This window comes from Lutra lutra, chromosome 3, assembly GCF_902655055.1.
Source record: "Lutra lutra chromosome 3, mLutLut1.2, whole genome shotgun sequence".
Taxonomy (NCBI): domain Eukaryota; kingdom Metazoa; phylum Chordata; class Mammalia; order Carnivora; family Mustelidae; genus Lutra; species Lutra lutra.
This window is the reverse complement of record NC_062280.1, coordinates 21049764-21064710: the sequence shown is the minus strand read 5'-3', so window position 1 is coordinate 21064710 and position 14947 is coordinate 21049764. Positions and strand designations below refer to the sequence as shown.

The window sequence follows — 14947 nt, the reverse complement described above, 5'->3', positions numbered from 1 at the left end:
AGAATGGAAAATTGCAAAGTTTCTCCTTAAGATTTCCCTACTAACTAATAACTCCATCCTGGGAAAAAAGAACTTTTTCTCTAACCGATTTAGGGTTTGCCTTCTCTTAAACCTTCCTTGGAGGAAGAAGTTAATTAAGTATTTGTGTGTGTGTGTGTGTGTGTTAGGGTATTTAGTGGTTAACACGGACAGGATGAAGCTGTGTAAGTATTACTAGTACAGCCAGTAGTCTGAGTTACATCAAAACAGGGGGTGGTGCGGGGGAGGGAGGGGAGATTAAGTCAAGGACCATGAGAGCATCATTTGAGGACCCAAGTTAAAATTCGGATGAAATGCCTGTGGAAAATCTGCCCAGATGAAAGAAAGTTGACTCCGTGTAACTGCCATGGGAATGAGAAACCACCCCCTCGTTATTATTGCTTCATTGCCCTTTTCTTGGAGACGAATGAAACAACACTGGAATAGATCAAAGACCACCCAGGCAGCAGAAGACATCTTGCGTGTCCATGCAAACAAACCGGCACTGTGCCGATTAACAAAGGTGGCTTGGATTTCCCTCTGACGGTGTTAAAAGAAGCCTTGTAACTTTAAACTCTCGCCTTCCTTTCTTTTCCTTGGAGGGTTTTGCACTCAATATTGACAATTTCAGGATTCCTTGCATTCCCAATGGCTGAGATTCGGGTTGTATGACACAGAGAGACCACAGGAGAATAAGGCCAGTGACTTACCTAGTGTTCACCCCAGACGACATGGTGTGATTGGCTGTGGTGGTTCCCTTATGACCTTGGTCACACCTGCTCATCTGCGGGGCTGTCATGGGCCTGTGATAGGGACAGGAACCACCACAACAAAAGAAAAATAGAAGTGGAGACATTTACAAAGTCCTCAAGTGACAGAAGCTCACATAAATTTTAAATTACTCAGAGTCTTAAAAAGAGACTGTTGTAAAAAAAAAAAAAAAAGAGAGAGAGAGACTGTTGTGTTGGGCTTTTCTGTCATACTTTTGCTGTTTCTGTTCTGAGAGGCACTTTAAAGGGAACATGGATTCCCGGGGGTCTATTAGCATACCATGATTTAAGTTCTTGTGCTTCTTAGTTCTGAGGTATAAACTATGACACTTCAAACCAGACATTTATGAACTCAGGCATCTAAGTCTTTATGATTCAGTGAGAGTTAAGAGCTCCTTTTTCAACTTGATAGATTACTAGGAAGTTAACTGTCCTGGACTGTAAGTGAAAGGTAAAGATGTACATTACATTTTGGCCACCTACATTGTAATCAACCACCTTATTTTTCTGAAAAACTATCAAAGAATGAAAGAACCCTTCTAGGCAAAATTATACTTAAGACTACCCAGAGAAATGAGTAAATCGTATCTATTAAAAGTTAGTAATTTAGATGCTCAGAAATAGATTTGAATCATCTCACAGGTTTTATATTTGTAGGGTTTACTTTAAATCCTAGGTAATCTTTGTCTCTCTGTTGACCTCTGAGATCAATGGAAGGGATGACACAGCTTTCCAAAGCAAGTCTTGTATGAACTCTTTCAGGCTTGCTTTTATGATGCTCATTTTCTGTATGCTGGGTGTGGCTGGAAATAAGCTTTTAATAATCACACTAGACCTTCTCTTCCTGTGTCATTGTTGTGGAAGAACTTAAAGATGGCCCTGGGACCCTACACTCCCCCTGGTATCACCCCTGTGATTATGAACTCTTACACTGCCAAAGGGAAATTATCTGGGTAGGTCTAATCCTACTGCACCAGCCCTTAAAAAAGCAGTTTTTTCTTGCTAGGAACAAAGAGATTTGAAGCATGAGAAGGACTCAGGGCGCCATTGTTGGCTGGAAGACAGAAGGGGCCATGTGGGAAGAAAGGCTGGTACCCTCTAAGGTAGAGAGTGGCCATGGCTGACAGGAAGGAGGCGGAAACTCAGACCTAAAGCTGCATGAGGCTGGGTTCACCAAAAACCTAAATGGTGTTGGAAGTGAACTGTTTTCCCCAGGGCTTTCAGATAAGAGCCCAGCTTGACCGCCATCTTAATTTCAGCCTCGTGAGACCCTGAGCAGGAAACCAGCTGAGCTTGCCCAGTTCTGGCCTATGGAAATACAAGATAATAAATGTTTGGTTTCATGCCTCTGAATTTGTGCGAATGCATTACATAACAACAGAAAACTAACATTAACACAGTAGTAATATGCTTATTTGTGTGTAACTATCAATGTTTGTTCATGAGTAAAGGAATTAGGAGAATAGAAGTGAAATGGGACTCTTCTTACTTGTAAAAATGGCAAAGCCAACCTTATTGTTGGCTGACCAATGAGGTTAGTTCTCCCTTCTGTCAAGAGAATGTTAAATACACTGCAATATTTAGAGCCACAGAATTTTAAATGTCAGTGCTCCATCCATTCCAGTCTTGGTGGAATTTTGGGTAAGTCAATGTTGGATAAGTTAGTTGACCTATCCTGATAAAAAGAACAGATAGGAGGAAAGCACTGAGATTGTATGATGTGAGGAAAAATAACAAAGGCAGCCCTTGGGAAGAATTGGTTGGTCTTCTCTATTCTAACTGCATGAAGATGATAGTGATATAACCAGAGAGGCCCAGAAGGAAGAGTAAAAGTAGCATTTCTCCTTAGGATGTTCTTCCTTCTAGGACTTTCAGGAAACCAACATCAAAGCATTAGGAGTGGGTCGCATTGGAAGAGGTGATTTGCCATGGCTCCCTGTTTTACTTCCCATCCCCTCAGCCAGGTGCATATGGGCCCTTCAACACCGGCAGTCTGCCAAAGGCCTTTGGACTACACTCTTGCTTGCCTAGGTTGGCAATATAGCCCATCATTAGAAACTAAACATACATTGACTTAATGAATCATAATCTCCTTCCCTCTCTCGCTTGCTGGTACATGCTAGAGAAGTCCTTCCTGGATGGAGGGATTTCAGCTAGTTCTCATTAATAGGGCAAGATGAGGCAGGAGACGGTGGTGGCTTTTGGTGGGAGTAAATCACAGATAGAATTTAGGGTAAGGATGTGGCCAAATGGGATGGAGGAGTAGAGACACCACCCGAGGAAGAAGTCATCCCCACCTCTGCTCTGGGGAACAATATCTCCTAGCTCATTTTGGATGGGAACAGAGAAAGCAAGCCAAATATCTGCCCAGCTTCCTGCCTCCTCCTCTTCCCACTCCTCTCACTCTGTCTGCCCATCCTCTCTTCCATCTCCGTCTGGCCTCTCAGTGCATTGTGCTTCTGCACCCAAGACCCATGAGACAGGGCTAACTTCTTGGTACTTTGTTTAGGGCTGAACTCTGGTGTCAATGTACCTTTCTATTCCCAAATTCCTCAGGCACCACAGAGCTTTGCCCCACAGAGGATCTGTGAATTCTAGCATTAGAATAAAATTCTGTTGTTTACTTTTGTTATGTAGTTTCTGAAACTACAGTCAAAGAAACAAACACAACTCTTTACAAACAGTAAAATAATAAAAGGCAGCTTAGTTGGAATTACAGATATTTCATGTCTCATAAAATAATATAAAAGCTAATAAAAATATGGATCACATTTTCACATTCACTCCATTAGCCTTTTTACAAAATGATTCGTTCACCACTGTGTTAAAACTGCCACCGACAGTTTTAGGTGCATGCAGATGTCTTCTTGGTATCATCACTATTATTATTATTCATTATTCAGAGTACTTAGCATTATTTATCCAAACAACTTAGGGAATGTTTGCAGGTTTAAGCCACAAAGGGCTGGGTTTGGGCAGGTGTGTGTCAATAAAGACAGGGTTTTAGGGATTTTTAGCTGCCATGTTTTCCTTCCTCTTTCTGGCAGCTACATACCATGTGAGGCTCTGACTATTTCTGTGATGGGATTACCTGGTGAGGACCTCTACACTGTACAAAAGGGCCTGCAGGGATGTCGCCAGAGCAGCTGTGGCTGCAATCTCCTCTCGGGCAGCAGGCACCGTCTCCACTTGTGATGTCTGTCTCTTTAGCTTCTGTAGGTAACAGGGAACTAGAGCTTCCAAGACCATCAGCATCTGAAGACTTTAATCAGAAAGCCAGTCACTTGGGTTGGCTGGGTTATACTTGAGAGCAATTAACAGGCCCCTTCCCAATCTGAGGCCCCTTCCCACCCCACCCAAGCCAAGAGTTAGTAAAGCTGCTGGGAAGATTGACCAACACCAATTAATTAATTGATTCACTAATTAATCGAGCACCCAGTAAAAGCTGAGGCAGTTCTGCTTGCCTTTTGGGAGAATATGTGGGGAGGGGAAAAGTAGCGAAAGAACAGCTGGTGGAGAGACCATGGAATGAGTGGCAGAGCTGTGCGCTCCGTCTAGAGAAGCTAGCGTCATGACGATCAATACAGCTGCTACTCAGGGATTTGCTAACAGTGATTTTCAGCTTAAACAAAATGTAGACAAGATTGAGGAGGAGTCAAGATGGCGGAGAAGTAGCAGCTGAGACTACTTCGGGTAGTGGGAGATCAGCTAAATAGCTTATCTAAAGATTGCAAACACCTACAAATCCAATGGGAGATCGAAGAGAAGAAGAACAGCAACTCTAGAAACAGAAAATCAACCACTTTCTGCAAGGTAGGACTGGCGGAGAAGTGAATCCAAAGCGACTGGAAGATAGACCGCGGGGGGAGGGGCCGGCTCCCGGCGAGCGGCGGAGCAACGGAGCAAAATCAGGACTTTTAAAAGTCTGTTCTGCTGAGGGACATCGCTCCAGAGGCTTAACTGGGGTGAAGCCCAGGCGGGGTCAGCGTGGCCTCAGGTCCCGCAGGGTCGCAGAAGGATCGGGGGTGTCTGAGTGTTGCAGAGCTTACCGGTATTAGAACGGGGAAGCCGGCTACAGAGACAGAGCCGAGGAGTGACTCTCAGCTCTGGGTTGCCTTGAACCGGTCACAGGCTCGGTCAGCTCGGAGCGCACCGGAGGCCAGGGTGATGGGAGTCATTGGGTGCTGTTCTCTGAGGGCGCACTGAGGAGTGGGGCCCTGGGCTCTCGGCTCCTGCGGGCCGGAGACCAGGAAGCCGCCATCTTCATTCCGGTCTTCCAGAACTCCACGGAAAGTGCTCAGGGAACAAAAGCTCCCGAAAGCAAACCCGAGCGGATTACTCAGCTACTCAGCGCGGCCCCGGGTAAGGGCGGTGCAACTCCGCCTGGGGCAAAGACGCTTGAGAATCACTACAACGGGCCCCTCCCCCAGAAGATCAACGGGAAACCCAGCCAGGACCAAGTTCACCTACCAAGGAGAGCGGCGGAATTCCAGAGGAGAAGAAAGCAAAGCACGGAACTCATGGCTTTCTCCCCATGATTTTTTAGCCTTGCAGTTAATTTAATTTTTTTTTCTTTTTCAATTTTTTTTTCTTTTTCTCTTCTTCTGCTAAATTTTTTTAACTTTTACCGTTTTCTTTTTTTTAACGTTTTTAAAATAGTTTATCTAATATATATATATTTTTTTCCTCTTTTTATATTTTTTCTTTATCGGCTTTCTTTTTTTAAATAGTTTCTTTTTTTTTTTCTTTTTGAACCCCTTTTTATCCCCTTTCTCCCCCCTCACAATGTGGGATCTCTTCTGATTTGGCTAAAGCATATTTTCCTGGGGTTATGGCCATCCTTCTAGTATTTTACTTGCTCCTTCATAAACTCTTATCTGGACAAAATGACAAGGCGGAAAAATTCACAACAAAAAAAAGAACAAGAGGCAGTACCAAAGGCTAGGGACCTAATCAATACAGACATTGGTAATACGTCAGATATAGAGTTCAGAATGACGATTCTCAAGGTTCTAGCCGGGCTTGAAAAAGGCATGGAAGATATTAAAGCAACCCTCTTGGGAGATATAAAAGCCCTTTCTGGAGAAATAAAAGAACTAAAATCTAACCAAGTTGAAATCAAAAAAGCTATTAATGAGGTGCAATAAAAAATGGAGGCTCTCACTGCTAGGATAAATGAGGCAGAAGAAAGAATTCGCGATATAGAAGACCAAATGACAGAGAATAAAGAAGCTGAGCAAAAGAGGGACAAACAGCTACTGGACCACGAGGGGAGAATTCGAGAGATAAGTGACACCATAAGACGAAACAACATTAGAATAATTGGGATTCCAGAAGAAGAGGAAACAGAGAGGGGAGCAGAAGGTATATTGGAGAGAATTATTGGAGAGAATTTCCCCAATATGGCAAAGGGAACAAGCATCAAAATTCAGGAGGTTCAGAGAACCCCCCTCAAAATCAATAAGAATAGGTCCACACCCCGTCACCTAATAGTAAAATTGACAAGTCTTAGTGACAAAGAAAAGATCCTGAAAGCAGCCCGGGAAAAGAAGTCTGTAATGTACAATGGTAAAAATATTAGATTGGCAGCAGACTTATCCACAGAGACCTGGCAGGCCAGAAAGAGCTGGCATGATATATTCAGAGTACTAAATGAGAAAAACATGCAGCCAAGAATACTATATCCAGCTAGGCTATCATTGAAAATAGGAGACATTAAAAGCTTCCAGGACAAACAAAAACTGAAAGAATTTGCAAATACCAAACCAGCTCTACAGGAAATATTGAAAGGGGTCCTCTAAGCAAAGAGAGACCCTAAAAGTAATAGATCAGAAAGAAACAGAGACAATATACAATAACAGTCACCTTACAGGCAATACAATGGCACTAAATTCATATCTCTCAATACTTACCCTGAATGTGAATGGGTAAATGCCCCAATCAAAAGACACAGGGTATCAGAATGGATAAAAAAACAAAACCCATCTATATGTTGCCTACAAGAAACTCATCTTAAACCCGAAGACACCTCCAGGTTTAAAGTGAGGGGGTGGAAAAGAATTACCATGCTAATGGACATCAGAAGAAAGCAGGAGTGGCAATCCTTATATCAGATCAATTAGATTTTAAGCCAAAGACTATAATAAGAGATGAGGAAGGACACTATATCATACTCAAAGGATCTGTCCAACAAGAAGATCTAACAATTTTAAATATCTATGCCCCTAACGTGGGAGCAGCCAACTATATAAACCAATTAATAACAAAATCAAAGAAACACATCGACAAGAATACAATAATAGTAGGGGATTTTAACACTCCCCTCACTGAAATGGACAGATCATCCAAGCAAAAGATCAACAAGGAAATCAAGGCCTTAAATGACACACTGGACCAGATGGACATCACAGATATATTCAGAACATTTCATCCCAAAGCAAGAGAATACACATTCTTCTCTAGTGCACATGGAACATTCTCCAGAATAGATCACATTCTTGGTCCTAAATCAAGTCTCAACCTGTATCAAAAGATTGGGATCATTCCCTGCATATTTTCAGACCACAATGCTCTAAAGCTAGAACTCAATAACAAGAGGAAATTTGGAAAGAACCCAAATACATGGAGACTAAACAGCATCCTTCTAAAGAATGAATGGGTCAACCAGGAAATTAAAGAAGAATTGAAAAAATTTATGGAAACAAATGATAATGAAAACACAACGGTTCAGAATCTGTGGGACACAACAAAGGCAGTCCTGAGAGGAAAATATATAGCCGTACAAGCCTTTCTCAAGAAACAAGAAAGGTCTCAGGTACACAACCTAACCCTACACCTAAAGGAGCTGGAGAAAGAACAAGAAAGAAACCCTAAACCCAGCAGGAGAAGAGAAATCATAAAGATTAGAGCAGAAATCAATGAAATAGAAACCAAAAAAACAATAGAACAAATCAACGAAACTAGGAGCTGGTTCTTTGAAAGAATTAATAAGATTGATAAACCCCTGGCCAGACTTATCAAAAAGAAAAGAGAAAGGACCCAAATAAATAAAATCATAAATGAAAGAGGAGAGATCACAACGAACACCAAAGAAATACAGACAATTATAAGAACATACTATGAGCAACACTACGCCAACAAATTTGACAATCTGGAAGAAATGGATGCATTCCTAGAGACATATAAACTACCACAACTGAACCAGGAAGAAATAGAAAGCCTGAACAGACCCATAACCAGTAAGGAGATTGAAACAGTCATCAAAAATCTCCAAACAAACAAAAGCCCAGGGCCAGACGGCTTCCCAGGGGAATTCTACCAAACATTTAAAGAAGAACTAATTCCTATTCTCCTGAAACTATTCCAAAAAATAGAAATGGAAGGAAAACTTCCAAACTCATTTTATGAAGCCAGCATCACCTTGATCCCAAAACCAGACAAGGATCCCATCAAAAAAGAGAACTACAGACCAACATCCTTGATGAACACAGATGCGAAAATTCTCGCCAAAATACTAGCCAATAGGATTCAACAGTACATTAAAAGGATTATTCACCACGACCAAGTGGGATTTATTCCAGGGCTGCAAGGTTGGTTCAACATCTGCAAATCAATCAATGTGATACAACACATTAATAAAAGAAAGAACAAGAACCATATGATACTCTCCATAGATGCTGAAAAAGCATTTGACAAAGTACAGCATCCCTTCCTGATCAAAACTCTTCAAAGTGTAGGGATAGAGGGCACATACCTCAATATTATCAAAGCCATCTATGAAAAACCCACCGCAAATATCATTCTCAATGGAGAAAAACTGAGAGCTTTACCGCTAAGGTCAGTAACACGGCAGGGATGTTCGCTATCACCACTGCTATTCAACATAGTACTAGAAGTCCTAGCCTCAGCAATCAGACAACAAAAGGAAATTAAAGGCATCCAAATCGGCATAGAAGAAGTCAAACTATCACTCTTTGCAGATGATATGATACTATATGTGGAAAACCCAAAAGACTCCACTCCAAAACTGCTAGAACTTGTACAGGAATTCAGTAAAGTGTCAGGATATAAAATCAATGCACAGAAATCAGTTGCATTTCTCTACACCAACAACAAGACAGAAGAAAGAGAAATTAAGGAGTCCATCCCATTTACAATTGCACCCAAAACTATAAGATACCTAGGAATAAACCTAACCAAAGAGACTAAGAATCTATACTCAGAAAACTATAAAGTACTCATGAAAGAAATTGAGGAAGACACAAAGAAATGGAAAAATGTTCCATGCTCCTGGATTGGAAGAATAAATATTGTGAAAATGTCTATGCTACCTAAAGCAATCTACACATTTAATGCAATTCCTATCAAAGTACCATCCATTTTTTTCAAAGAAATGGAACAAATAATCCTAAAATTTATATGGAACCAGAAAAGACCTCGAATAGCCAAAGGAATATTGAAAAAGAAAGCCAAAGTTGGTGGCATCACAATTCCGGACTTCAAGCTCTATTACAAAGCTGTCATCATCAAGACAGCATGGTACTGGCACAAAAACAGACACATAGATCAGTGGAACAGAATAGAGAGCCCAGAAATGGACCCTCAACTCTATGGTCAACTCATCTTCGACAAAGCAGGAAAGAATGTCCAATGGAAAAAAGACAGCCTCTTCAATAAATGGTGTTGGGAAAATTGGACAGCCACATGCAGAAAAATGAAATTGGATCATTTCCTTACACCACACACGAAAATAGACTCAAAATGGATGAAGGATCTCAATGTGAGAAAGGAATCCATCAAAATCCTCGAGGAGAACACAGGCAGCAACCTCTTCGACGTCAGCCGCAGCAACATCTTCCTAGGAACATCACCAAAGGCAAGGGAAGCAAGGGCAAAAATGAACTTTTGGGATTTTATCAAGATCAAAAGCTTTTGCACAGCAAAGGAAACAGTGAACAAAACCAAAAGACAACTGACAGAATGGGAGAAGATATTTGCAAATGACATATCAGATAAAGGGCTAGTGTCCAAAATCTATAAAGAACTTAGCAAACTCAACACCCAAAGAACAAATAATCCAATCAAGAAATGGGCAGAGGACATGAACAGACATTTCTGCAAAGAAGACATCCAGATGGCCAACAGACACATGAAAAAGTGCTCCATATCACTTGGCATCAGGGAAATACAAATCAAAACCACCATGAGATATCACCTCACACCAGTCAGAATGGCTAAAATGAACAAGTCAGGAAATGACAGATGCTGGCGAGGATGCGGAGAAAGGGGAACCCTCCTACACTGTTGGTGGGAATGCAAGCTGGTGCAACCACTCTGGAAAACAGCATGGAGGTTCCTCAAAATGTTGAAAATAGAACTACCCTATGACCCTGCAATTGCACTGCTGGGTATTTACCCTAAAGATACAAATGTAGTGATCCGAAGGGGCACGTGCACCCGAATGTTTATAGCAGCAATGTCTACAATAGCCAAACTATGGAAAGAACCTAGATGTCCATCGACAGACGAATGGATAAAGAAGATGTGGTATATATACACAATGGAATACTATGCAGCCATCAAAAGAAATGAAATCTTGCCATTTGCGACGACGTGGATGGAACTAGAGGGTATCATGCTTAGCGAAATAAGTCAATCGGAGAAAGACAACTATCATATGATCTCCCTGATATGAGGGAGAGGAGATGAACATGGGGGGTTGAGGGGGTAGGAGAAGAGTAAATGAAACAAGATGGGATTGGGAGGGAGACAAACCATAAGTAACTCTTAATCTCACAAAACAAACTGAGGGTTGATGGGGGGAGGGGGTTGGAAGAGGGGGGTGGGGTTATGGATATTGGGCAGGGTATGTGCTATGGTGAGTGCTGTGAAGTGTGTAAACCTGGCGATTCACAGACCTGTACCCCTGGGGATAAAAATATATGTTTATAAAGCTGTAAAAAAAAAAAAAAGAAAAAAGAAAGGATGAATACCCAAGTTTTGTAGCAACATGGACGGGACTGGAAGAGATTATGCTGAGTGAAATAAGTCAAGCAGAGAGAGTCAATTATCATATGGTTTCACTTATTTGTGGAACATAACAAATAGCATGGAGGACAAGGGGAGATGGAGAGGAGAAGGGAGTTGAGGGAAATTGGAAGGGGAGGTGAACCATGAGAGACTATGGACTCTGAAAAACGATCTGAGAATTTTGAAGGGGTGGGGGGGTGGGAGGTTGGGGGCACCAGGTGGTGGGTATTGTAGAGGGCACGGATTGCATGGAGCACTGGGTGTGGTGCAAAAATAATGAATACTGTTATGCTGAAAAAATAAAAAATTAAAAAAAAATGTAGACAAGATAAAACCCTTCTCTGGGAGGCTGGCTTCTTAAAGGTTAAGCAGTTTTCAAGAAAAGAGTCTGTGGAAACAGCATCTGTGATGCAGGTTGGAAAATGGTTGCTTACTGGAGTGAATAATGAAAAATCTCAACGACATCTTAGTAAGAGATACATGTTAAATGTGAGTACATAGAAACACTGAAGGTAAAAGTAAGAACAAACACCAGCCAGACTTATTATAAAGCTATAATAATTAAGACAGCATAGTATTGGTGCAAGTGATGAGGGATAGAAGCAGAAAGACGTTCACCTTTAGCCCAGAAGGCTGACCTGTAGCCTGCATAGGTCCCATAGGTATCAAATACATGCTGGTTGCTACATTCTTAAAGGGTCTCATGACTGCCTATGTGTCTCAGCCATAGTTAATACCAAACTGAATGAGAAGTACCAGAGAAATCTTGCAAAAGTAGTTTTATGAGAAGTTCAAAGAAGGCATTTATGATCTAACACTCCCTGCATGTCGTCCTCCTCCTTGAGCACGAAGCATATAACCACCAGCGCCGTAGAGCAAAAAGTACAGCTCTTTCTGCCCATAGGTCCTGTCCCCTTGCTACTTAAATAAACTCACTAAGTTGTACCTTACAACATCTCAAGAATTCTTTCTTGGGGAGGGGAAAAAAAAAAAAAAAGAATTCTTTCCAGGCTGTTGTATTCTATGATCCTACAACACAAGGAGAGACAGACAGACATGTGGAACAAAATAAGGAGTCTGAAACAAATCCACAGATACTTGATTTATAACAAGAATGACCCTGCAATGCAATGGGAAATGCCAACCTTTCCATAAATGATACTTTGTCTATCACCTATTAGCATCTATATGGGAAAAAGAAATCTTGACTCTTACTTTACACCATACCAAAAATTGAGGGTAAAAACAACAAAGAATTTGGCAGGTACTATAAGGGGATATATTCATAAGCTTGGGTTAGCCAAGATTTCTTAAGGGACACAGAAAGCACTAAACAGTAAGGTAAATAGTTATACATTAGACTTCATTAAAATGAAGACTTCTATCCATTAAAAGATAATGTTAGGTGAGTAAAATTATAAGTCACAGAGTAGGAGATGTTATTTGAAATGCATATAACCAGCGGTGTGCAGGAGTGGACATTTAACAGGTCAAAACAGTCTACGTATGCAACTGTTTCCAACCCCATGTTCAATGATGTCAGGCTGGCATCTCATACTCAGCCATTTCTAGATATTAGCAAATTAGCAATGCTATGTATCGGGGACTCTATTCCCCCAGAGACCTGGTTATTAAATGTTTACCAGCACCCCAGTCCATATAAACTCAAAGAACTTATATCAGATTCTTTGGACAAATTCAACATATCAAATAAAATAAATACTGATAAACTCATTTGAAAATGGGTGGAAGACTTCAATAGGCACTTTGCGAAAGTAGCTATCCAAATTCCATTAAACATCTGGAGAGCTTCCAAACCTTCCAGTTTGGAAGAGGGAAATGCAAACTAAAACACACAATGAGATATCACTATCACCCAAAAAAATAGCTAAAATAAAGACTGAGTATCAAATGCTGATGAGGCAGCAGAGTACTGGGACATGCACACGCCACTGGTGGGAATGGAGATTGACACAGCCACTTTGGAAAACAAGTAATATATACTAAAGTAAAACATACACATATTCCATGACCTAGCACAGCATTTTCACCTACAGAAATACAGACACATGAGCTCACAAAGACGCATACAAAAACGTTCACTGCAGCAGTATTTGTAATGGTCTCAAATTGGATGTAACACAGAAATCTGTCCACGAGAAATCAATTGTGGCATAGACATTAAATATTGAAGAACAAACTGGTGATGCACAATGATGTGGATGAAGCTCATAAAATAATATTGAATAACAAAAGCAGGACATTAAAAAGTACCTACTATATTATTTCACTTGAATAGAGTTCAGAAATAGACAAAGATGATTTGTGATGTAGGATAGTGGCTCCTCTGATTTTCCATTTGAGTGGTAGTTGTGTAGATGCGTTAACTTTATGAACATTGGTACAACTATAAAGTTATTATTTTTAAAAAATTTTTTGTATAAATGTTGTATTTAAATAGAATACATTTACTCTAAAAATTTAAGTACAATAGGGACTTGGTGTTACTAATGCTGAAGTGTTATAAGAATTATACTTGTTCCTTGAGAGAGATCCCAGGGGACAGCTGCTTAAGACACCTTGATTCTACGCAGAAATTCAGGAACCCCTCTGACAGAACAGAATAGCGAACTAGGGAGGATAATTCTTTCTTTAATTTTAATTTAACTTAACAAGATTGGACTTTGGCCTTTAGCTCACAATGACAAGAGAATTTGATTGTGAACTTGAATTCCTTTTGATTTCAGCATGTTTGGATTTTAACCTGAGAGAGGATTTCATGTCTCACCAGAAATTTGATAATGGAAAAAATTTTTAGTTAAATCTGTGGGCTTTCTATGTCATTGGCATTTTGACATTAGAGAAGATTTCTGCATTTTACTACTGCAATGTCTTGATATCACTTCCTCTCACTGCAGATCCTCTGAGACACTCTACTAACAATGTACTTGGACATACCTGGAATAGAAAATAGGATAGGGAGTATTTTTATACCCACAAATAGAGTGGGCTTGGAGTTAACTTGACACAGGGTTTCAATCCCTTGTCACGCCATTTATGGAGCTGTGATATTATAGGAGGAGCCCAAGGGAAGGAGGAGAAGGACCATCATTATAGACTGCAGGTTTGCTCCCTTGAGGGCCATAGCCACATTTCTGGTCGACCACAGGCATGATATTTAATCCCCACTGATTAACACCAAAAAAGCTGGGAATCTTGGGGTTGGGGTGGGTGGGTGGATATTTCTTACTCATTTTTCATGCAGAGAGAGTTCAATTAATCTGAGTCCTGGTCCCTCTTTGCCCCTTTACTCATTTTGTTCTAGGGGATGGAAAAAGACTAATCTGAGAGAAAAACTGACAAAGATATACTGGCAAAACCAACTCCACTGTTTTCCTTCTTTTTGCAAGAGCTGGCAACAGGGTAGAACTTCTTTCCTCCACACTGAATTTTCAAGGTGGTCCTGTTTCAAGCTTGATCTTTATACGAAAAATATGATAGCATATAACCTGCGATTTTGTTTATGAGCTAGACATTACAAGAAAAGATCAAAGTAGATTGAGAAGTGGAGAGGGAGAGATTGCCCAATACTGATATAATTGAGGATTATATCATTAAAAGAGTTGATTAAGCCAACCTCAGGGAGCATTTAAAGGAATGTAGCTCTATTATTTTTAAGGATCTATAAGTACATAACAGGGGGCTATCCCTGATTCATCTGAATTACTGTCTCTGTCTTTAAAAGGTCTCTTTTAATAGCAAGATGAGACTGATTTCCATGTTGCATATCAGTACATAAGTCAGACCAAAGCCAACGTCCTGTAACAGGGATGACACCTCCCATGTGACTCCTTTGTGTTCCTTACACTTGGCAAAATGACAGGCAAGATTTATATTCTGGCTCTTTGTGTGAAAGGAGTTCTTATTGCTCCATGAAAAGCATTTTCTTCAGTAATTTAATGGTTTGCCCTGGAATTTTGTTTGCTATTAATTTGTATCACATGTCAGGACAGTATTTCCTAAACAAGACTAAATATCTTAGCTGCTGCACAAATTCCAAATTTTAGGTATTTTACATTAATGAAGATTTACTATATTTTCCAGAACCTGTACTATGGTAAGTTTCCTAG

General features: G+C 40.5%; 1 protein-coding gene across 7 annotated transcripts in view; it reads right to left on the bottom strand.

The window, feature by feature from the left end:
- The window catches only part of UNC80 (unc-80 homolog, NALCN channel complex subunit), a 239001-nt gene that overhangs the window by 41417 nt on the left and 182637 nt on the right, over positions 1–14947 (bottom strand). For all 7 annotated transcript variants that reach the window (XM_047721936.1, XM_047721937.1, XM_047721938.1 and 4 more), the window contains 2 exons: positions 3880–4050; positions 729–821 (listed from right to left, as the gene is read on the bottom strand). In XM_047721936.1, the coding sequence (XP_047577892.1) occupies positions 729–821; positions 3880–4050 (264 nt within the window). The remainder of the gene's footprint in view (positions 1–728; positions 822–3879; positions 4051–14947) is intronic.